General features: G+C 46.0%; 2 protein-coding genes and 1 long non-coding RNA gene across 10 annotated transcripts; 1 reads left to right on the forward strand and 2 right to left on the reverse strand.

Annotated features, from left to right (window-relative positions):
- Positions 1-1,420: 1,420 nt before the first annotated feature.
- On the reverse strand, positions 1,421-10,752 carry LOC138765984 (uncharacterized). Of its 2 annotated transcripts, XR_011358661.1 has the most exons (4): positions 10,603-10,752; positions 7,961-8,086; positions 6,197-6,352; positions 1,421-1,595 (listed from the first exon to the last, which is right to left on the reverse strand). It is a non-coding gene; the product is annotated as an uncharacterized lncRNA (long non-coding RNA). The 2 variants fall into 2 exon arrangements; XR_011358662.1 differs by lacking the exon at positions 6,197-6,352.
- Positions 10,243-13,851, forward strand: TUBB4B (tubulin beta 4B class IVb). The gene is made up of 4 exons (XM_069943217.1): positions 10,243-10,432; positions 12,119-12,227; positions 12,313-12,423; positions 12,616-13,851. The coding sequence occupies exons 1-4, from the start codon at positions 10,376-10,378 to the stop codon at positions 13,674-13,676; spliced, it is 1,338 nt and encodes a 445-aa protein (XP_069799318.1). The 5' UTR covers positions 10,243-10,375; the 3' UTR covers positions 13,677-13,851.
- On the reverse strand, positions 12,615-23,845 carry CIMIP2A (ciliary microtubule inner protein 2A). Of its 7 annotated transcripts, XR_011358657.1 has the most exons (8): positions 23,656-23,845; positions 23,145-23,377; positions 21,941-22,080; positions 20,104-20,221; positions 19,525-19,619; positions 14,764-14,884; positions 14,169-14,307; positions 13,751-13,941 (listed from the first exon to the last, which is right to left on the reverse strand). XR_011358657.1 is itself a non-coding variant. In XM_069943218.1 (7 exons), the coding sequence occupies exons 1-7, from the start codon at positions 23,793-23,795 to the stop codon at positions 13,871-13,873; spliced, it is 936 nt and encodes a 311-aa protein (XP_069799319.1). In that variant the 5' UTR covers positions 23,796-23,845; the 3' UTR covers positions 12,615-13,870. The 7 variants fall into 7 exon arrangements, 3 of the variants coding, with proteins under 3 accessions (XP_069799319.1, XP_069799320.1, XP_069799321.1); XM_069943218.1 differs by lacking the exon at positions 14,764-14,884 and having other exon boundaries at positions 12,615-13,941; XM_069943219.1 differs by lacking the exon at positions 14,169-14,307 and having other exon boundaries at positions 12,615-13,941; positions 23,656-23,844.
- Positions 23,846-24,428: the final 583 nt, after the last annotated feature.

The raw sequence follows: 24,428 nt of genomic DNA on the forward strand, positions 1-24,428 counted from the left end.
AGTCGCAGCATTAGGAGAGAACCTGGAGGACAGTCACAGCATTAGGAGAGAACCTGGAGGACAGACGCAGCATTAGGAGAGAACCTGGAGGACAGTCGCAGCATTAGGAGAGAACCTGGAGGACAGTCGCAGCATTAGGAGAGAACCTGGAGGACAGTCGCAGCATTAGGAGAGAACCTGGAGGACAGTCACAGCATTAGGAGAGAACCTGGAGGACAGACGCAGCATTAGGAGAGAACCTGGAGGACAGTCGCAGCATTAGGAGAGAACCTGGAGGACAGTCGCAGCATTAGGAGAGAACCTGGAGGACAGTTGCAGCATTAGGAGAGAACCTGGAGGACAGTCACAGCATTAGGAGAGAACCTGGAGGACAGTCACAGCATTAGGAGAGAACCTGGAGGACAGTCGCAGCATTAGGAGAGAACCTGGAGGACAGACGCAGCATTAGGAGAGAACCTGGAGGACAGTCGCAGCATTAGGCTATGTTCAGACAACGTATATTTTCGTAAAATCATTATTACGAAAATTTACGTTATCTTTCCTTCTATGGGATCCCGGCCAGAGCGTATACACATAGTATACACTCTGGCCAGGATCTCTTGCGGCGCCGCAAACAACTGACATGTCAGTTTTCTGCAGCCGCTATTCATTGAAGAGCGGCCGTAGAAAGCCATGTCAGTGCACACTGTGGAGCGGGCGGCTGCGGCCGCTCGCTCCGTAGTGTGCTGTGGGGAGTTTTGATGCGGGCGTGCACGGATGCACCCACATCAGAACACTGCGGCCGAAAAGATTACCCGGCCGATGCTGCAGTACCGGCCGTGATGATCTTTTCAGAGACCGGCCATTCCGTGACCAGGCCAGATCACGGAACGGCCGGTCTCATACATTGTATGAACATGGCCTTAGGCGAGAACCATCTCCGCCAAAATGTAAACTTTTTATTTTGGCAAATGTTTTACTAAAGAGATAAAATGAAAATGATATATATGGATATGAACAATTATTGTTCTTTTCCTCTAACCTTCCATACTGTGTTACACTGTGATACACTATATGCCGCTGCCGGAGATGAGCTCGGTTCCTAGGGCAGCACAGGACACAACCAGCTTTTGTTTGCAAACATTGTATCCAGCTCGTATCATCGGTGCATGACCACAGCCGGCTCTCCTGCTGATGTGTAATGTTACACTGTATCCCAGCAGGCTCAGATACATTACACCGGGGCCGCCTTCATGTAACCCCTGACGCACTCTCTGCAGACAATCCTTCATACTTATCCTTTATCTATTGCAGTTGTGTAGAGTTTATTTTGCCTTACAGGGGAGATAAGTATCTGATTGATGAGACCCCCACAATCATAAGAACGGGATGTCCTTAAATGGGGGGTTCACTCCCAATGAGACTTCAGGAGACCGACCTCCACTATAGGACCGCATAGTGATTTATTACTCTGTGTAGTGACAGTATGCAGTAAGCTCAAGAGCTCCCCCTACTGGTGGCTGCAGGGACCCAGAATGTTATCATGGAACGTTCAGGAGTTTCACACATTAAGTAGTTTTCATGTTTATATGATGTCCGCAATCTTTATCAGCAATCTGCAAAAAAATTCATCCATAATGCATCTGTAATCCAATCCGTAATTTTTGCGATTTAGGTATAGCTATATAAGTGGGAATGGTTTAAAACTATTACTCATCCGTATTTTTTACAGATTTGCAGAGATCATGGACGTCCATCCGTAAAAAAACACACGTAGACTTCTATGGAACACTGTGCTGCAGTTACGGTCCATACTACAGCTTGTTTGTAATTATTTTTTGCAGATCCATAGATATACAGACAGTGGGGACATTTATGAAGGCTGCGCCACTGGCAGATTCACCCCTTCTCCTTGGCGTACACCAGCAGTATCCCCCGCTCACCCGATGGGCGGGCAGGAGGGGCGCAGCAAGGCGGGTTGGAGGTGTGGCCTCCTCCTGCGCCTGATTTACCATGATTCATGAGTGCTCAGCCGCAGGTGTAGATTTCTGCGCCCGCCGTTTGGCAGCCGCAGGTCAGGCCGGATTCACTTAGAGCCCTGTACTTCTTAGTGACTCCGGCGGGGCATTTGGGGGCTCGAGTATGCTGGTATTTATAAATATCCCCCAGTGTGAACAGCTCAATTTAAATCAATAGGCAGTCACCATCTACGTCCATACAGAGGGTGGTCACCATCTACATCCATCCATCCAGTCATAGTTATGTCAGGTTAGTGTCTATTTTTTACCTCCAAACAGGTTATATAAGGCACGGCTCACATAAAGGGGAAGATAATGGCCAAAATTACACAGGTGCATTTATAGCTGCCATAAAAAGATGTCTGTCATTGTGGTAAATGATCAGTGTGAGAGTAGCTGTTTACTGTCTGACCTGCACGGACCGTGACCCAAATGACCACACAGGTGTTATGTACAGAAGGTACCGGCCTCATCCCTCCGACCCATCAGTGGATGAAATGTCTGCAGTGCCCCCTGTATACAAGAAACAGCGCAAGAGATGAGAAGAGTGGTAAAAGGGTGCAGAACCCTCCTGTCCTGGGACTGGGAAGGTGTCATATCATAAGCCAGTACTAGAAGAGTGGTAAAAGGGTGCCGGACCCTGCTGTCCTGGGACCGGGGAGGTGTCATATCATAAGCCAGTACTAGAAGAGTGGTAAAAGGGTGCCGGACCCTGCTGTCCTTGGACTGGGAAGGTGTCATATCATAAGCCAGTACTAGAAGGGGGGTAAAAGGGTGCAGAACCCTCCTGTCCTGGGACTGGGAAGGTGTCATATCATAAGCCAGTACTAGAAGGGGGGTAAAAGGGTGCCGGACCCTGCTGTCCTGGGATCGGGAAGGTGTCATATCATAAGCCAGTACTAGAAGAGGGGTATAAGGGTGCCGGACCCTGCTGTCCTGGGACCGGGAAGGTGTCATATCATGAGCCAGTACTAGAAGGGGGGTAAAAGGGTGCAGAACCCTCCTGTCCTGGGACTGGGAAGGTGTCATATCATAAGCCAGTACTAGAAGGGGGGTAAAAGGGTGCTGGACCCTGCTGTCCTGGGATCGGGAAGGTGTCATATCATAAGCCAGTACTAGAAGAGGGGTAAAAGGGTGCCGGCCCCTGCTGTCCTGGGACCGGGGAGGTGACATATCATAAGCCAGTACTAGAAGAGTGGTAAAAGGGTGCCGGACCCTGCTGTCCTGGGATCGGGGAGGTGACATATCATAAGCCAGTACTAGAAGGGGGGTAAAAGGGTGCTGGACCCTCCTGTCCTGGGATCGGGAAGGTGTCATATCATGAGCCAGTACTAGAAGGGGGGTAAAAGGGTGACGGACCCTGCTGTCCTGGGACCGGGAAGGTGTGATATCATGAGACCTCGGGCCAGGAAGGTGTCATATTATGAGCCAGTACTAGAAGGGTTTCCCAGTTTACTGTTTTACCCTGTGAAGACCCTCACACTATCTCCATCAATGGTCCAGATGGAGTTAGATGCTGATGTGGATGGTGACCGCTCTCTATAACGACAATAGTAATAATATTAGTAACCTGTAGGCGTTGAACCATCAGTCACGGCCATTGCTTTGGTAACAGTCGTCTTCAGGTCGGACTATGGCGGTTGCCTCACAACAAGCAACAAATAGTGAGCGCGGCTCCATGACAGTGACGTCTATACATAGCTGTACCTCATTCATACAGGACAATGTATACTGATAAGTATGGGACAATGGACCGGTAGCTATATGAAGAGCAGAGGCTGTGGGGTCAGTGGGGTTCTGCTGGTCCAGGACTATACATGTGATGGCAGACTACATGCCTCTACCTCTATAGACAGTGGGGATGTATAGTGGGTGTATATGCTGTTCAGGACTGTAGGAAAGCTGAGTGGTGGGAACCCCTCTGCCGGCTATAGGAGTAGCATCCAGATATGAGTGGGGGACAGCTACACATAGAGAGGCAGCGAGCCCCGGAGCAATGTAAATGTAATGAAGCTTGTATATCAGCGTCCTCCCCGGCACGTCACAGCCTGCTCTCATGCACATTCCTGCTGAGATACACGGGATACGCCAATAGCAGGGTGCCAGGCCTCAGGCAGACCCATGGGGGAGATGTCCTATAGCCGTGATCCCCAACCTGCAAAACTACAACTCCCACAGCGCCACAACAAGCATGATGGAGGTTGTAGTTCAGCAGCAGCGGGAGAACTCTGCCCCATACAGAACTGCTCTATCACTGGCTCTATGGGACATTACACATAGCACTGACATTAGCTGACTCTGCAGACAGTATCACACATGACAGGCTTAGATACACAGACTCTATAGAAAGTATCACACAGACAGACTTATATACACAGGCTCAACAGACAGAATCACATGTCATAGAATCAGATACACTGGCAAAGCATACAGTATGACATATGATAGGCTTAGATACACTGGCTAAGAAGATACACCTTAGATACATGGCTCAGCAGTGTCACACATAACTGACTTAGATACATGGCTCAGCAGTGTCACACATAACGGACTTAGATACATAGCTCAGCAGTGTCACACATAACGGACTTAGATACATGGCTCAGCAGTGTCACATATCATTGGCTTAGATACATGGCTCAGCAGTGTCACACATCATTGGCTTAGATACATGGCTCAGCAGTGTCACACATCATTGGCTTAGATACATGGCTCAGCAGTGTCACACATCATTGGCTTAGATACATGGCTCAGCAGTGTCACACATAACGGACTTAGATACATGGCTCAGCAGTGTCACACATAACTGACTTAGATACATGGCTCAGCAGTTTAACACATGACTGACTTAGATACATGGCTCAGCAGTGTCACACTTAATTGGCTTAGATACATGGCTCAGCAGTGTCACACATAACGGACTTAGATACATGGCTCAGCAGTGTCACACATAACTGACTTAGATACATGGCTCAGCAGTGTCACACATAACTGACTTAGATACATGGCTCAGCAGTGTCACACCTAACTGGCTTAGATACATGGCTCAGCAGTGTCACACCTAATTGGCTTAGATACATGGCTCAGCAGTGTCACACATAATTGGCTTAGATACAATGACTAATGGTGGTTTTAGACGGGACAATATATCGTTCGAATTTGCACGATAATGATAGAATTCGAACGATAAACGCAGCGAACGATCAAGCAACGAGCTAGAAATCCTTCATTTTGATCTTTCAACATGTTCTCAAATCGTTGTTTATCGTTCGCAAAAAATTCGCAGATCGTTCCGTGTGATTTCACCTATGTGTGAGATAGGCTTAAGTGATCGCAAAACGATCGCATAACGATTTTTCCATATGATGTATCGTTCCGTCTAAACACTGATCGTTATAAAAAAAACATTGTTTATTCAAAATTGTTAATCGGGCGATTGGGCGAATTACCTCTCCGTGTAAAAGTACCATAAGTAGTTAGTTTAACATATAACAAAATTAGGCTGGGTTCACACTGCTTTTTTGCAATCCATTTAGCGTATACGTTTTCTGGAAAAAACGAATGCAAAAAAAACTATGCAATTGTGTGTCATCAGTTTGGATCCGTTTTTCCATTGACTTCCATTATAAAAAAAAAAAAAAAAGGATCAAAACGGATGCGATTTTTTTAACGGACACAAAAGTAGTGTTGACTGCGTTTTTCTGTCCGTTAAAAGTAGCCAATTAAAAACGGATACAATGAACGGATTGCAAAAACGCAGTGTGAACCCGGCCTTAGCACACTGTATCACAGACAACAGGCTTATATACAACAGCTGTATTATTGGTCTTGCAGATTTTATGACAACCTATGAGGCAGATTAGTCTTTGGGTATCTCATCTAGTTGTGGGATGTGACCTTGTTGGGGGGTCAGGTGTAGAGCAGGAGTATTAGGCCCCTTGTACATGTGTGTAGAGGAGGGTCCGCACATTGTCAGTATGGGGGCCGTAGGTTACACAGATGAGTCAGGACCTGCTATTGTACAGACTGGATTTGTGGTCCCGGCTCCTGACCTCCCTGACCTCCTGTCATTACGGGGCCTGAGCTCTGAGTCCACACAATAGTCACCCGCCTCCCTCCTCCTCCCATGTCCTGGTATCAGGTGTGTGTGAGGTTTCTATAGCAGCCAGGCGTATCCGTATACAATCCCTATAACACACCTAGCAGCTGATGGCCGTGTATATGCCCCATCGTGTGCTCCGTGCTATAAAATACCACCGTTCATTTATACAGCTAGAACTTTCCGCTGACATGAGGGTTTTCCATTATTAGGACGGCATTGACAGGATTCATACAATGTTCACGTCGGCCTCGGTCTGTCAAGGAAATACCACAATCCTGATACATTTGTAACATCACCATAGAGTAACCAAGTTCTATGTAAACTTCATAACAATCCATTGTATTATATAGCTCTATATGTCTCCGTATTGCCTGCATATAGTGGTGAGAGCATTGGATGCCTATAGGCCCCTGGTTGTGTGGCCTCCCCTACATACACAACCCCTGAGACGTTATATAGGCACTATATACGGTGCAGTATACCTAGCCTGACACTGTCACCCCCTTACTCTATGTGCGGTTCTCCACACCAGTATAACTGTGTCTTTTTTCTGCCCTAAACCCCCTTTATTTTATGGGTGGACAGTGTCGACTAGGTGGGGCTTTATCACAGTTGGCCCTCTCCCCAGTCAGAAGATGGGGCCCAACTGCCGTGAGGCCCCGCCCAGGTGACACTGTTAACCAATGGAAATGAAGCAAGTGTAAAGGGGGTTACAGTATCACTTTACGGGTAGCTTCACATGTAACATATCCACAGCGGAATTCACACTGCGAGTTCACAGCGAAATCCGCTGTGGTTACCTCTCCCGTAATTTCCAATGTGATTACATACTCGCAGCGTAATTGTCATCCCGCTGCGAGTATGCCGCCCCCAGCCACTGATTGGCTGCACGGCACCTCAGGGAGCCAGAAGCCTCAGATGTGGCCAGAGCATGGACAAGGTAAAGTATCTTGTATCTTCCCAGTGGCAAGGGAGGGTGTGTGTGTGTTTAATAGGGGCGGCACTTACATAATCGCAGTGGGATGACAATTACGCTGCGAGCATGTAATCACATTGGAAATGACAGGAGATATATCCACAGTGAATTTCGCTGTGAACTCGCAGCGTGAAATCCGCTGCAGATACGTTGCGTGTGAAGCTACCCTAAAGACAATTTATTGGAGTTCACTGTGGGATGTTAAACTGTAATTGGCATGTCAGCTACCCCCAGAGAAGCCTATAAATTACATCGTAGACCGCTAGGTCTAGATACCAGGATGTCTCTGGCAACAAATTATGCCACCTGCCAACAACAGTTTCATGTTTTTGTGCTGTAAATGTTTGAACATCACCTTGCCGTGATGTACCAACAGTACCCAAAATGGTCCACCATTCTGGGCATCTTTCACTGGCTATTATAATATGATAACTGACCAGCAGTGACTTCAGCCACCTGGCAGAATAGGAAATACTACTACAGCTAAGCCTTTACTAACTGCTGGGTGGCTCATGCCAATGCTGCTTGGTCATGGTGTGGACATGGCTGGCACAGGCTTCAGAGGTGGCCTAGTAAACCAGCATGTAACCTCTGAAATGGTGACATTCGGGTGAGTAACATTTGGGGATGCAGAGCTCCAAAGGACTTGCCTGTTCCTTTTCTCCAAAATGGGTTTAAGTAAATGGAACTGTAATGGGCACGTCATCTACCCTGGTGATATACTAAGGATCACAGACCCTCTGTATATTGCTTATCCTGTAACATCTGCCTATGCTTTGGGGATTTTATTTTAGCTTCTTTAATTGAAACTTGCAATGTTGTCTCTATGTAAACACTTGCTGCCTAAATCCCTATACAAACCATTGCTAGGTGTTAGGGACTGACCAGACAGGCGAATGCTGATTGTTCGGTTGCTATCGGCTCTTGTTTGACATAACAACGGTGCACTATGCAGGTATCTGTAGTTATCGCACTGCATGTACTGTAGGTAATACCTGATTCTCCTTATTGCTATAAAAGGAGATAAATAAGTATAAGTACAAAAATACAAAATATACAAAAAATTGCTATGAAATTTGTAACACTTTTCCTTAGTGGTATTGACTCACCCACCTCCTGTGTTACTTATTAAGCAAATTTGTCGCTCAGGACAGTGGAAGAGTTGGGTGACAACTGTAATGGCGGCCTTATTATTAGTCATAGAGAGTCGGGCACAGTGATACATTCCCTCCTCCTGTATCACCGCGTATTTAGGTTAATTCCATAGAAAAGTTACGTGACAACCTCCAAGAAGAACTTCACTAGAGTCTGACGGGTTCGGCAAGAACAAAATTCCTGGTCATGGATGGTAATTTGTTAGTTTTGTCATTCAGTCATATAATCTCTAAATAATAGTGCCACGCTGAACGCAATAATACTGCCGCCTAACACAGTCATAGAGCCCAAATAAAAGGCAATAGTACCGAAAAATAAGCCCTGCTAGCAAATGCATTACATATAATATGGTGGGCATCAGAGGTGTAACATATACACATGTGTCTTATTGGTTTAAATGGCGGTACACACCGCAGTTCGCTCCTTCGTGTATGAGGATGTGGATTAGACATAATATCCAGAAAAAAGGCGTGAAATACATGGTGGACAACCAGGGGAAGGCTTTATATATACTTCTGCGTATATTTTAGAGGCAACCCCTATGCTAATGTGACTAAGGGTCCTGGTCTACCTCAAGGCAGCCATTACAATGTATTTATTATGCATATTCCATTAACTGTTGCCCACTTTGGGGCAACTATAGATCCCCTAACATTTATCTGGTCACATGGTTTCTGGTCACATAGTATCTGACCATCTACGCAAAGACCGCCATATTAACAGGTGCTGATAAATAGCTGCTGGTACGTGCAATAAAGTGGTAAAGACCCCAGAAGCCTGGGTAATAGTTTAGCATGGAGTGTCGCTTTTGCAACATTTTTTTAATTTTTTTTTTGCTTTTTGGTTGTTTTATGAGGTACAAAGGCGTCTGCAGTGTAGTTAACCACACACATTAGACAGATGTTGACCAAAATGGTCAGTTTGGACGTGTCGGCCATGTTGGATATTGTTAGCCATTGCTGTGTATGACTCTAGCGGTCACTTCCCCCCTCACACCACGCGTTGTCTCCTGTATACCCTCGGAATATTATATACTGTGGTGTAGCCATAGAGTTTAATACGTCATAGGGTACTTGTAACTGGGTTTACACATTATTTGCGGTACGTAAATGCGCCAAAGGTTAAGTTTTTTTGGGGGGTCCTGCTAATAGTATGATATAAATGGCGTCTAATAATGGGAAAAAGTGGGAAAAGGGTGGACACAGTGTGAGCATCACCAACCATCCTGCCCGGACATCATGGCGTTTCTGTGACTAGTCTAGATCATTTGTGAGGTAAAATGGCCGCCCTGTACGGTATAGAATTACACCTGTACCTACAGTCATGACCATAAGGCAGTAATAACCTGACTGGTGACACGTTTTACACACAATTGTAATGTCAGTCGGGAATATTTATTTTTCCCTCCATTTTTTAAAAATTTTATTTAGTAAAAATTCTCCACAAAGCGCAATAACCTATCCGGGAACCATGGCCACAGCTTGTGTTTAGGAATGCGTCTCCATTTAATTCATTATTTAGTGTAATAGAAGGAAACTTGTCTGAACATGAAAGGTTTCCAGGATAAACAGAGTAAGCGAGGCCCGAGTAGCGGGAAACCACACCACTACTACCAGCCCGTAACCAGGGCCCCTTGGAAACCGAACGTGACGTAAGTTAGCGTGGAATTCTAGAGCCTGCGCACAACACACGGCGTAAACCTCGTCTGTGAATGAGCGCCTGGCAACGACCTAACTTAGCTCTTGGCGCCCGAAGCGCATTGCGGTGGTTACTAAGACGCTCACGTTATCCCGCCTCCTAAGGACGGACGCGGCCAATCAGAGGGCCAATCAATCATTTGAATAGGACCAATCAGTGCCTGGTTGCGGCGGGAGTAAGGCGACTGTGACAGTTGACAGGCAGCCAATCAGACGTCAGTTATGCTAATTACAGCGTTTGAATGGCAAGCTGCGAGGCAATCACCGTGTCTTGGTTTGGCCCGCCTACTTTCTGTCGTCCAATAGAAGCCCGAGCGCCCGGCTCTCCTATCTGCGACGACGTCTGGAGCCGCCTATAAGAAGCGCTGAGCGAGGCGGTTGGCATCAGTTGCTCTCGCAGCCTCAGAAGGATCTTACAGCGGAGTCGTATCGCTCTCACACCGGCAACATGAGGGAAATCGTGCACCTGCAGGCTGGACAGTGCGGAAACCAGATCGGAGCTAAGGTGAGAGCTCAGGGGGACGTGCCTGGTTATCGGCCGGCTGTGGTGAAGGGGGACCCGGCTTCCCTGTCAGAGGCGCTGCCTCATGTCTGGCGTTGCCTCAGTATGGCCGCTGTCCGCAGTGCGGGGATCGGTGTGGCCCTCACAGCGGGAGCCCCCCGGCTTCCATTTACCTTTATTGTGGTGAATGTTCGGTTTTCTCCTCACGCATTTACTACTTGCCGGCGGCGTGGGGGTTAAGCGGCTGTCTCAACGGCCTTTCCCGCCCCAAAGCCGGCAGTCACGTGATGCGCGGCTGCTGGGCGTGACTTGGCTTAGGACGGTTAAAGGGTGGGCGTGTCTACTCGGGAACCTGTCGGGTCACGTGTCGCAGGTTAGAGGTTTCAAATTCAAACCTAGTTTGGCGGGAGCGGAAGTAACCTGCGGGTGCCATGTGCTGGATATAGCTGCACTAGTGACGTCACAGCTGGGCTACTAGACGCCGTGTGCTGGATATAGCTGCACTAGTGACGTCACAGCTGGGCTACTAGACGCCGTGTGCTGGATATAGCTGCACTAGTGATGTCACAGCTGGGCTACTAGACGCTGTGCTGGATATAGCTGCACTAGTGACGTCACAGCTGGGCTACTAGACGCTGTGCTGGATATAGCTGCACTAGTGATGTCACAGCTGGGCTACTAGACGCTGTGCTGGATATAGCTGCACTAGTGATGTCACAGCTGGGCTACTAGACGCTGTGCTGGATATAGCTGCACTAGTGACGTCACAGCTGGGCTACTAGACGCTGTGCTGGATATAGCTGCACTAGTGACATCATAGCTGGGCTATTAGATGCTGTGTGCTGGATATAGCTGCACTAGTGACGTCACAGCTGGGCTATTAGATGCTGTGTGCTGGATATAGCTGCACTAGTGACGTCACAGCTGTTTGTGCTGGAGATCCTGGAACCATAGTGACTTGGCTTGCTGTTACTTGTTGTTCATGTGACATCTAGAGTATTTATTGCAGTCCCTGTACAGCTCAGTAGACATGCTGGAGACCCCTATAGGATTATTGATATTCAATTTATATTACAATTATAGATAACTGATGTTGGGAGCATATGACCAGCAGGCCCCTCACATGGTAATGACCCCCTCCCCTATAGGATCTATCACAGGTGCACACTGCTCCCAGATTACAGTGCCTGTAGGATCACTTGGGGTCTCCTATTGGGAGTGCTCAGTGACTGGTGAGCTGCTTGTATGGGATGGTTGTGCTGCTCTATAGTTCTGATGAGTCCTGAGTGGGGTCCAGTGGCCCACCAGGCTCTCTTCTCCAGACCTTAGCTGCATGTTGCATATCTGGTATATCTGCATATCTGGTCCCTAATCTAGTATATTGGCTGGTGGCCCTAGCGCCCAATAAACTAAAGCCTTGCTGGGTTCCCTGTGATAGTAGTGATCCCCCTTTATGTGGGGACCCCTAGATTCCTTATAATTGAGACCAGATATCCCTGAATGAGCTTGCCAGTGTTCAGACACCTATAAATGGTGCACTGGCTGTATGACTGCAGTGGCAATACAATGAGGGCTATACAGGTTCTGTTTGGGTTTGAATATCTCCTATAGATCTTGTTATGTACTTCATAGTCTTACAGTAACACTAGAATATAGGTTTAAAGGTTCATACTGTTCTCTCCTTTCTAGTTCTGGGAGGTCATCAGTGATGAACATGGCATTGACCCAACTGGAACCTACCATGGAGACAGTGACCTCCAGCTGGAAAGAATCAATGTCTACTACAATGAAGCAACAGGTGAAGAGTTTTATTAAACCTTCTGGGACTTTGGACTTCTTACTTTACCCAGAACTGTTGCTTATGCTGTAACCTTTACCTTCAGGTGGCAAGTATGTGCCCCGCGCTGTCCTGGTGGACTTGGAGCCCGGTACCATGGACTCTGTACGTTCTGGACCTTTTGGACAGATCTTTAGACCGGATAACTTTGTCTTTGGTAAGTAATCTGGTGTTGTCTATCAATCCTGGTCTGTATGTGCAACCTTGGGGAAAGGACTTGGCAAATGTAGGTGGGGGTAACCCACATTACCCGGAACTTTCTGGGCAGGCTTCTGGTTGGTTGCAGTAGGGTTTTATGCCTCCTATTTAGTGTTTGCTGTGGAATTCACCCTGTTTCTTTGCTCAATAGGCCAGAGTGGTGCTGGAAACAACTGGGCTAAAGGACACTACACAGAAGGAGCTGAACTGGTTGACTCAGTGTTGGATGTTGTAAGGAAGGAAGCAGAAAGCTGTGACTGTCTCCAGGGTTTCCAGCTGACCCACTCTCTGGGTGGTGGCACTGGGTCTGGTATGGGTACCCTCCTCATCAGCAAGATCAGAGAAGAATACCCAGACAGAATCATGAACACTTTCAGCGTTGTGCCCTCCCCCAAAGTGTCTGATACTGTAGTAGAGCCATACAATGCCACACTGTCTGTTCACCAGCTTGTAGAAAACACAGATGAAACCTACTGCATAGATAATGAAGCCCTGTATGACATCTGCTTCAGAACCCTGAAACTGACCACCCCCACCTATGGTGACCTGAACCATCTGGTATCAGCCACCATGAGTGGTGTCACCACCTGCCTGCGATTCCCCGGCCAGCTGAACGCTGACCTGCGTAAACTGGCTGTGAACATGGTGCCTTTCCCTCGTCTGCACTTCTTTATGCCTGGCTTTGCCCCACTCACCAGCCGTGGCAGCCAACAGTACCGTGCCTTGACTGTGCCAGAGCTGACACAGCAGATGTTCGATGCCAAGAACATGATGGCTGCCTGTGACCCACGTCACGGCCGCTATCTGACTGTAGCCGCTGTGTTCAGAGGCCGCATGTCCATGAAGGAGGTGGATGAGCAGATGCTGAATGTGCAGAACAAGAACAGCAGCTACTTTGTGGAATGGATCCCCAACAATGTCAAGACAGCCGTCTGTGACATCCCACCCCGAGGCCTGAAGATGTCTGCTACCTTCATCGGTAACAGCACAGCCATCCAGGAGCTTTTCAAGCGCATCTCTGAGCAGTTCACCGCCATGTTCCGCAGAAAGGCCTTCTTGCATTGGTACACTGGTGAGGGTATGGATGAGATGGAGTTCACTGAGGCCGAGAGCAACATGAATGACCTGGTGTCCGAATACCAGCAGTACCAGGATGCTACAGCAGAGGAGGAAGGAGAATTCGAGGAGGAGGCTGAGGAAGAGGCTGCATAAGGCGCCCCCCCCCCCTTGTGTTGTAAATTATGTCTAAAGCTCTAACATCTCTAGTCCTGTTCATGAATCTCTGGTTTTTCTCGATGTTCATGTTTATTTGTGTTTAACTTTTCTCCTGTTCCTCATTTTGTGCTGTACAGATCTTTACACCACCATTAAAAAGCATTTTTCATAATGCCTTGTCCTGGCTCTTCTTACAGGGGGTACATGGTGTAGAGCTGCCTAGTGGTGTTCCCAAAGCTTGAGCCAAATGTGTCCCGGAAGCCTGGGGAGAAGAACAGGTAGGGGGTTAATGGGTGAGGAAGTAGGTAACTTACAGCTAACAAGTCGTGTGTAGCCCCACCATAACAGCTGCTGTCTCATGGACTTGGTGAGAATTGTACACCCAGATATGGGATCCTTGTGCTCTTACATGGAGCATACTTCATAGGGAGGCTTTTATCTTTCACTATGGCCGGGAGGGGGTGGATGGAAGCAATGACATCCACTTACCATGTTCCAGTGCTGGGGTCTGCATCTCCCTGCTCTGATACTGGGCTTGTGATGTTTTCAGCCATTCAGTAGTTGCAGAAGGGTTTAGCATCTCCTGCTGAGTGGGCTTTAAGGTCACATCCCGGAGCAGTGCTGGAACCTGGGAGGTAAGTGGACATTATTATTCTCATCCACCCCTTTCCCAGCCATGGGGGAAGCTACCCTTCACAACCATTACTAGGGTAATTTTGGTCCCCTGGGTGATATTATGGGATACAATGGACAGTATTATGCTGACCTGGATCCAGTGCAGTGTGAACCAGTCTGTTAAAGGGGTTCTACAAAATGTGAAGGGTTAAACTTGCAATGTGACAGCAGCCAAAGGCTGGCAAGGGAGAGTGGGTGAGTGATGATACTTTAGAGAATTATTGGGCCAATTTACATGGAAACTCTTTACCTTGGTTTATATTCCCCCCCCCCCCCCCCCCCCCAGTGTTTGCCTGCTACTGCGAGCCTCCAGTTCCATGTAGCTGTCCAGAGGATGGGAGTGATGGTGTACTGCGCTCTATTCCTCTCCAGGAATCTAAGATACTATCTAAATACGATTCTTACTTACCCGGTACGAAGCCTGTGTACTTGGGCAAGAGACCAGCGGGGCTATAGATCTTGGCTTTAGGCCAGTAAGTTTGTTTCAGTCTTCGTTCCGGGTTAGTGAGAGCAGGATACCTGATCTGAACCTACAAGAGAGGAGAAGCTTAAAGGGCCCTGGTGGGCAGCAAGGTGGAGGAGCGTGACACTGCGATTCTCAGGGGTCTGGCTGCACCCCCTCAGACCTGCCTGTGACATAACACTACCCCAAACATGGTTATCAGTGGACTAGAGGGTCCCCTCAGGTACGGTGTATATAGGGGGTCACCTATAGGAAACATCTAGTACTTGAAGCTGTTTTTGTGCGAAATGTTCTTTAATTTGTGCGGCAATGTCACCCTATAGATGTGGAGCTATTTTGGGCCCTGGTAGTTGAGTGTATATATAAGTACTAGTCTCCCTATATCTGTATTTATGGAGAGCAGCCGAGGGCTGGGTGCAGAGACGCCCAGAGTGATTAACCACAGTCCCACCTAGGATGTGATTCATGTGGATGAGCGGGGGAAGGAGACCTACAAACCCTATAATAAGGGCAAGGTATACAGATCCTATATATATATATATATATATATATATATATATATATATATATATATAATATATATATAATATATATATCTCTACCCATCCAGGTGTGACCACATGTAACCCCACTATAACCCCTCAGTCTAATCACACTGGGAAGCTGAGGTATAGGAGTTGTTTGCAGACCCTTCCCACCACAGAGCTGTCTGAGCAGTGCTCCTCGCCCTGGGAAACTACAACTCCCAGCATGCCAAAGGGAAAGTGTGAACCCCGGTGTCACTAGCATCTGGAGATTTGTAAATCAGGGATTACAGCACAGAGCGATGTCATGTAGTGACCTCATAATGACTCAATGTGATTCCTCCATGTACATGACTCATCCTGGAAGTGAGCAGGCTCAGGGCAGATCACCAGGAAACGCGAAATCCTGCTCCGGATGAGGGAGGCGACACCTATATGAGGTATCAGGAAAGATTTAGGGATTTTAAAGAGGAATGTTAGTTTTCCTTGTACACAGGGAGAAGTAATATAGTAGTTATATTCCTGTATATATATAGGCAGTATTATAGTAGTTATATTCCTGTATATAGGAGACGTATTATAGCAGTTATATTCTTGTATATAGGGAGCAGTATTATAGTAGTTATATTCCTGTATATAGGAGGCAGTATTATAGTAGTTATATTCCTGTATATAGGAGCAGTATTATAGTAGTTATATTCTTGTATATAGGAGCAGTATTATAGTAGTTATATTCTTGTATATAGGAGGCAGTATTATAGTAGTTATATTCCTGTATATAGGAGCAGTATTATAGTAGTTATATTATTGTATATAGGGGGCAGTATTATAGTAGTTATATCCCTGTATATAGGGGGCAGTATTATAGTAGTTATATTCCTGTGTATATATAGGCCGTATTATAGCAGTTATATTCTTGTATATAGGGGCAGTATTATAGTAGTTATATTCTTGTATATAGGGGCAGTATTATAGTAGTTATATTCTTGTATATAGGAGCAGTATTATAGTAGTTATATTGTATATAGGAACAGTATTACAGCAGTTATATTCCTGTATATATAGGCAGTATTATAGCAGTTATATTCTTGTGTATATAGGGGCAGTATTATAGTAGTTATATTCCTGTATATAGGGGCAGTATTATAGTAGTTATATTCCTGTATATAGGGAGCAGTATTAGTAGTTATATTCTTGTATATAGGAGCAGTATTATAGTAGTTATATTCTTGTATATAGGAGCAGTATTATAGTAGTTATGAAACACGAACTGGAGAGAATGGAACGGCTGCACATCCCATCTATGGCTGATACTAATGCCGCCAGGCCTATATTAAAAATCAACACCAGAGTGTCTGTATATGAATTGATCAAACCATATTGCCCCGTGTACCACCGCGCAGGTCCTCTGGTCCACACGGGTCCCTACGCTAACTCCACACCGTGTCGGTCAGCGACCGCCAACCCCGCAAAGCGTGCACGTGCAGGGAAGGGAGGCCATGGAACGGCCCTGCAACCCCAATGTCACAGGACCAGACCCAAAAAGCCCCACCAAAACCCAGCCAGCACCACCGGCGGGGAAGGCTGCCCCCAAACGACACAAGTATGGATATGGTATTACACTTACCATTGCTGCTCTCACAGAATGGGGAAGACATAGGGTCCAGACATGTGCGCTATACCTTATCCAGACTTGTGCTGCTTGGGGGCGACCTTCTCCGCCGGCGGTGCTGGCCGGGTTCTGGTGTGGTGTTTTTGGGTCTGGTCCTGTGGCATGGGGGTCGCAGGGCCGTCCCATGGCCCCCGTTCCCTGACTGTGCACGCCTGCGGGGTTGGTGGCCACTGACTGGCACGGTGTGGACTTAGTGTAGGGACCCATGTGTATCAGATACCGGCACGAGGTACATGGGGCAGTATGGCTTGATCAATTCATACACAAAATTCTGATGTGTTTTTTATTTAGCCAAGCGGCACTAGTATCAGCCATAGGTGTGATGTGCAGCACTCTGTTTCTTCCCTGAGCCACATTTTGTTTCTCTCTTTTCTCCGTGTTTTGCACTCCTCCTGGTGAGACCCACATGACCGCAATTAGCAGGAGACACCTGAGTGCACATGGTTTTAATCCCTCCTGTTTTTTTCCCATTCTGTTTGCTGCAGCTATGGTGAGCGCAATACCTTATCCAGACTTGTGCTGCTTGGGGGCGACCTTCTCCGCCGGCGGTGCTGGCCGGGTTCTGGTGTGGTGTTTTTGGGTCTGGTCCTGTGGCATGGGGGTCGCAGGGCCGTCCCATGGCCCCCGTTCCCTGGCTGTGCACGCCTGCGGGGTTGGTGGCCACTGACTGGCACGGTGTGGACTTAGTGTAGGGACCCATGTGTATCAGATACCGGCACGAGGTACATGGGGCAGTATGGCTTGATCAATTCATACACAAAATTCTGATGTGTTTTTTATTTAGCCAAGCGGCACTAGTATCAGCCATAGGTGTGATGTGCAGCACTCTGTTTCTTCCCTGAGCCACATTTTGTTTCTCTCTTTTCTCCGTGTTTTGCACTCCTCCTGGTGAGACCCACATGACCGCAATTAGCAGGAGACACCTGAGTGCACATGGTTTTAATCCCTCCTGTTTTTTTCCCATTCTGTTTGCTGCAGCTATGGTGAGCGCAATACCTTATCCAGACTTGTGCTGCTTGGGGGCGACCTTCTCCGCCGGCGGTGCTGGCCGGGTTCTGGTGTGGTGTTTTTGGGTCTGGTCCTGTGGCATGGGGGTCGCAGGGCCGTCCCATGGCCCCCGTTCCCTGACTGTGCACGCCTGCGGGGTTGGTGGCCACTGACTGGCACGGTGTGGACTTAGTGTAGGGACCCATGTGTATCAGATACCGGCACGAGGTACATGGGGCAGTATGGCTTGATCAATTCATACACAAAATTCTGATGTGTTTTTTATTTAGCCAAGCGGCACTAGTATCAGCCATAGGTGTAAGGTGCAGCACTCTGTTTCTTCCCTGAGCCACATTATAGTAGTTATATTCCTGTATATAGGAGCAGTATTATAGTAGTTATATTCCTGTATATAGGAGCAGTATTATAGTAGTTATATTCCTGTATATAGGAGCAGTATTATAGTAGTTATATTCCTGTATATAAGAGCAGTATTATAGTAGTTATATTCTTGTATATAGGAGCAGTATTATAGTAGTTATATTCTTGTATATAGGAGCAGTATTATAGTAGTTATATTCCTGTGTATAGGGGGCAGTATTATAGTAGTTATATTCCTGTATATAGGAGCAGTATTATAGTAGTATATATTCCTGTATATAGGAGCAGTATTATAGTAGTTATATTCCTGTATATAGGAGCAGTATTATAGTAGTTATATTCTTGTATATAGGAGCAGTATTGTAGTAGTTATATTCTTGTATATAGGAGCAGTAATATAGTAGTTATATCCCTGTATATAGGAGCAGTATTATAGTAGTTATATTCCTGTAAATAGGAGCAGTATTATAGTAGTTATATTCCTGTATATAAGAGCAGTATTATAGTAGTTATATTCTTGTATATAAGAGCAGTATTATAGTAGTTATATTCTTGTATATAGGAGCAGTATTATAGTAGTTATATTCCTGTGTATAGGGAGCAGTATTATAGTAGTTATATTCCTGTATATAGGAGCAGTATTATAGTAGTATATATTCCTGTATATAGGAGCAGTATTATAGTAGTTATATTCCTGTATATAGGAGCAGTATTATAGTAGTTATATTCTTGTATATAGGAGCAGTATTATAGTAGTTATATTCTTGTATATAGGAGCAGTATTATAGTAGTTATATTCCTGTATATAGGAGCAGTATTATAGTAGTTATATTCCTGTATATAGGAGCAGTATTATAGTAGTTATATCCCTGTATATAGGGGCAGTATTATAGTAGTTATATTCCTGTATATAGGAGCAGTATTATAGTAGTTATATTCCTGTATATAGGAGCAGTATTATAGTAGTTATATTCCTGTATATAGGAGCAGTATTATAGTAGTTATATTCCTGTATATAGGGGGCAGTATTATAGTAGTTATATTCTTGTATCTAGGAGCAGTATTATAGTAGTTGTTTTTTTAGTTCTAAATTTTATTCATTTTTCAAAACAACTCCTTCCACGTAACAACTACCTTTCTTACCTGGCTGCGGTTAAATTCATCCATACTCTCCTTAACCCCTTGGGCAAACCCTACGCCCATACTCCAGTGGTAGCGAGGAATGAAGCCGGTGTAACCTACCAGTAAAGGAAAAATATTTATTTATTTATTTAAAGACAAAGTATTTACCTTTTTTTGGGGGGAACATTTTCAATAACTTTGAGTGTGGAGTTTCTATGGTCTGGCGTGAGAATGAGGGGACTCTGGGCCTCTCCGCAGCCGTTTCAGTCTCCATTATATAATCTGCTTCTGGCTGTCACACTAAAGCCCCTTTACAATGTCAGCCAATTTCCCAGAGGACACGTGAGGCCATTGAGGTGATAAAACTGGAACAAAAGTTTTAGCTGTAAGCTTAAGGCGCCATCTAGAGGCCTTGCTGCGTAACTCCAATTGGTGTGTGTTTGTTTCCCCCCCCCCCCCCCTTTGCCTGTAATATCTACAGCAGGCATCTCTATTGATCTATCACTTGTTGAATATTCCCCTACACCCCCTTTTCAGATGTCATTGGCCACACCTCAGTACTGAGCCTGTACTGTTATCCTGTAGTTTTTATCCTCTCACCTGCTATAGCGTTGAGTTGCAGATTTTCTGGTTGGTTTATTTTAGGTATCCTCATGTAAGTAGTTGGAGGGGATCTGTGTTCTGCCTTCGGCTTCCAGTGTCTTGTGATATAAGTGGCCTATAAAAAAAATGCAAATACAGTTTAGGGCAACAAAACTACTTGTATGAGTCCTCCCCTGCGCTGATCTTTGTGTTCCTATAGTGCCAGGCTACAGCCCAAGTTGGAGGAGAAGTTAGCTAGACTGTCATTACTAAGACATAATGGGGGTTGTATTTTGGAAACAGCTGAAGAGCCACTGATTTAGGGGGTGGGGGGTGGCAGTGACTGCTTATTAGGGGCACAGTTGTTTTTGCACAAAGAGGGTCTAACTACAGATTGGGGGTATAAAGAGGGGTCCAAACTACACATGGAGGTACGAGGGGTCCTAACTACAGATAGTCATACAAAGTGGGGTTCTAACTACAGTTGGAGGTACAAAGGACACATGGATGTACAAAGAGGGTTTCTACCTACACAATGAGGTACAAAGAGGGGACCTAACTACAGATAGGGGTACAAAGAGTAGTCCTAACTACAGATAGGGGTACAAAGAGGGGACCTGACTACAGATAGGGGTACAAAGAGGGGACCTAACTATAGATAGGGGTACAAAGAGGGGACCTGACTACAGATAAGGGTACAAAGAGGGGTGCTAACTACAGATTGGGGTACAAAGAGGGTTTCTACCTACACAATGAGGTACAAAGAGGGGACCTGACTACAGATAGGGGTACAAAGAGGGGACCTGACTACAGGTAAGGGTACAAAGAGGGGACCTAACTACAGATAGTGGTACAAAGAGGGGACCTGACTACAGATAGTGGTACAAAGAGGGGACCTGACTACAGATAGTGGTACAAAGAAGGGACCTGACTACAGATAGGGGTACAAAGAGGGTTTCTACCTACACAATGAGGTACAAAGAGGGGACCTGACTACAGATAGGGGTACAAAGAGGGGACCTGACTACAGATAGGGGTACAAAGAGGGTTTCTACCTACACAATGAGGTACAAAGAGGGGACCTGACTACAGATAGGGGTACAAAGAGGGGACCTGACTACAGATAGGGGTACAAAGAGGGGACCTGACTACAGATAGGGGTACAAAGAGGGGACCTGACTACACAATGAGGTACAAAGAGGGGACCTAACTACAGATAGGGGTACAAAGAGGGGTCCTGATTACAGATAGGGGTACAAAGAGAGGTCCCAACTACAGATAGTGGTACAAACAGGGGTCCTGACTGAAGCGCAAAGAGGGGACACCTAATTACAGATAGGGGTACCAACTTTATATGTATTTACACTCTAGCGATGCTATCACAGAGGGTGTTGTTAAAAGGTGGGCCCCAAGAATTAATTTTTCTGGTGGGCCCAGCTACCAGTCCAATACTGACTACTCATCTACAATTGTGTGTGTTCTTTGCTTTGGCTGTCCATGCATGGGGGGGGGGGGGGGGGGGCAGGTTGGACTCCTGTGTGTTAGAGTACCAGTGTGTTATCCTCAGGCTACAGCTACATTGTATTCCTGAGGAGAAGTTAGCTACCAGACAACCAATGAGTAACACTCCTAAGCATCTGTAGCTGCCCACCCCTTGTCGGGTACATTATAGGGTACATGTATGGGTGAAGGCTCGGGGTCTGGGACACATCTGGGATTGGTTGCCAGGAATAGCTGGAGGAGAGGGGGAGTAAGATCTCATTCACACATCACACACATCTGCAATTTAACGCCAGTATGTTTATGTGCTCGGGTGGTGACAGCTAAGTATGCCTGACTCCCTAACAGACGTCACCTTTGTGCTGCCATTGTCTGCCGGATGGTGTATCTGTCCTCTGGTCACCGATGACTGGACCTCCATAAAGTCATCCACTGCGCTGGCGACCATGCGACTGAAGGAGGTGGCATGCTGGAACTGCAACATGGGCCGGTGACCTGCAGGGGGCGATAGGACCATTATAGATACCATTATAATACATAATGTATAGTGTACATTAGTGTTGAGTAGTAGTCATAGGGGGGTACACGCTGTAGTGTGTATGTGTGTATATATATATATATCTCAATCCAATAGAGCATCTTTGGGATGTGGTGGAACGGGAGATTGGCATCATGGATGTGCAGCCGACAAATCTGCGGCAACTGTGTGATGTCATCATGTCAATATGGACCAAAATCTCTGAGGAAGCTTCCAGCACCTTGTTGTATCTATGCCACCAAGAATTGAGGCAGTTCTGAAGGCAAAAGGGGGTCCAACCCGTTACTAGCACGGTGTACCTAATAAAGTGGCCGGTGAGTGTACGTAGTGTGTGTGTGTATCTATCTCTATATATATATATATATATATATATATATATATATATATATATATATATAAAATATATATATATATATATATCAACACACACACACACACACATAACACAGTCCTACCGGCACATCAGGGGTGAGAAGTAGTAGTAGTAGTACGTCCTACCGGCACATCAGGGGTGAGTAATAGTAGTACGGGGGTACACACAGTAGTATATATACGTAGTGTGTATGTGTATATATATATATATATATATACACACACACATACACAGTCCTACCGGCACATCAGGGGTGAGTAGTAGTAGTAGTAGTACGTCCTACCGGCACATCAGGGGTGAGTAGTAGTAGTACGGGGGTACACACAGTAGTATATATACGTAGTGTGTATGTGTATATATATATATATATATATATATATATATATATATATATATACATATATATATACACACACACATACACAGTCCTACCGGCACATCAGGGGTGAGTAGTAGTAGTACGGGGGTACACACAGTAGTATATATACGTAGTGTGTATGTGTATCTATATATATATATATATATATATATATATATATATATATATATATATACACACACACACACACATACACAGTCCTACCGGCACATCAGGGGTGAGTAGTAGTAGTACGGGGGTACACACAGTAGTATATAGTATAGTCTTACCTGCATATCCAGGAGGAATGTAGATTTCTGGTAACACGTTTCCTTTGAGCATAGAGAAGGGTCCCCTGTGTGATTTGGGGGGTTCAGCCGTGGTCTGGGTTGGGGGTCGTGTCAGGGGTGACAGAACAGAGCGGGGGCTTCTCATCATGGCGGGGTCTGTAAGGAGGCGGCTGGTAGCAGAGCCGTAGGTGTTGCCCAGCTGGTAACGTAGTTGGGGACAAAATCCTCCATAACTATAGAAGAGATTAAGGAAAGCATACAAGAGGTTAAAGGGGTACTCCGAACACAATGTATACACTGTGTCTGGTGCAGGAAGGGGCGGGGCATGACATGGATTCACGCTCCACCCCCTCTGGAGTGACCCTGCAATCACATCCCTATATATCACAGGGCCCGGCCTAGTCCAGCTCCTCACCACACATTTATATAGTAGGAGTCATATGACATTACATCCAGGGATGATAGGTCATATAATATACAGCTGTTACTACACCCCCATGTGGGCTCTTACCCAGGAACGTAATAGGGGTCCGGAGTGAACAGGCCGCTCTTGGGGTCTTTGGCCATCTTTGCTTTGTAGCCCCGCTGGCTCCAAGGTGCAGTACTCACGACATGAGCTAGAGGGAGACAGAGTGCTGGAGCTGTACACATGGGCTGTTGCTAGGTAACCATGGCGCAGGCATAGGTTAATGACTCATCACAAGATGGAGGTAATCAATAAACTTTATTATTCTATTTACAGAGGTGTCAGCCGGGTATCACTATCACACATAGCCATGTATCACTATCACACATAGCCATGTATCACTATCACACATAGCCATGTATCACTATCACATGAGCGATATATAACTATCACATGAGCGATATATAACTATCACACATAGCCATGTATCACTATCACATGAGCGATATATAACTATCACACATAGCCATGTATCACTATCACATGAGCTATATATAACTATCACATAGCCATGTATCACTATCACACATAGCCATGTATCACTATCACACATAGCCATGTATCACTATCACACATAGCCATGTATCACTATCACACATAGCCATGTATCACTATCACACATAGCCATGTATCACTATCACACATAGCCATGTATCACTATCACATGAGCGATATATAACTATCACACAGCCATGTATCACTATCACACATAGCCATGTATCACTATCACACATAGCCATGTATCACTATCACATGAGCTATATATAACTATCACATAGCCATGTATCACTATCACACATAGCCATGTATCACTATCA

This window comes from Dendropsophus ebraccatus, chromosome 10 (assembly GCF_027789765.1).
Source record: "Dendropsophus ebraccatus isolate aDenEbr1 chromosome 10, aDenEbr1.pat, whole genome shotgun sequence".
Taxonomy (NCBI): domain Eukaryota; kingdom Metazoa; phylum Chordata; class Amphibia; order Anura; family Hylidae; genus Dendropsophus; species Dendropsophus ebraccatus.

Excerpts from the sequence above, each read along its gene's own strand:
- TUBB4B (XM_069943217.1), top strand. The coding sequence starts at position 10,376 with ATGAGGGAAATCGTGCACCTGCAGGCTGGACAGTGCGGAAACCAGATC. Across the intron at positions 10,433-12,118 it reads GAAACCAGATCGGAGCTAAG|TTCTGGGAGGTCATCAGTGA; the intron begins GTGAGAGCTCAG and ends TCTCCTTTCTAG. Across the intron at positions 12,228-12,312 it reads CTACTACAATGAAGCAACAG|GTGGCAAGTATGTGCCCCGC; the intron begins GTGAAGAGTTTT and ends CTTTACCTTCAG.
- CIMIP2A (XM_069943218.1), bottom strand. The coding sequence starts at position 23,795 with ATGTGTACAGCTCCAGCACTCTGTCTCCCTCTAGCTCATGTCGTGAGT. Across the intron at positions 22,081-23,144 it reads CATTCCTCCTGGATATGCAG|GTCACCGGCCCATGTTGCAG; the intron begins GTAAGACTATAC and ends CGCCCCCTGCAG. Across the intron at positions 14,308-19,524 it reads ATGAATTTAACCGCAGCCAG|GTTCCAGCACTGCTCCGGGA; the intron begins GTAAGAAAGGTA and ends CTTACCTCCCAG.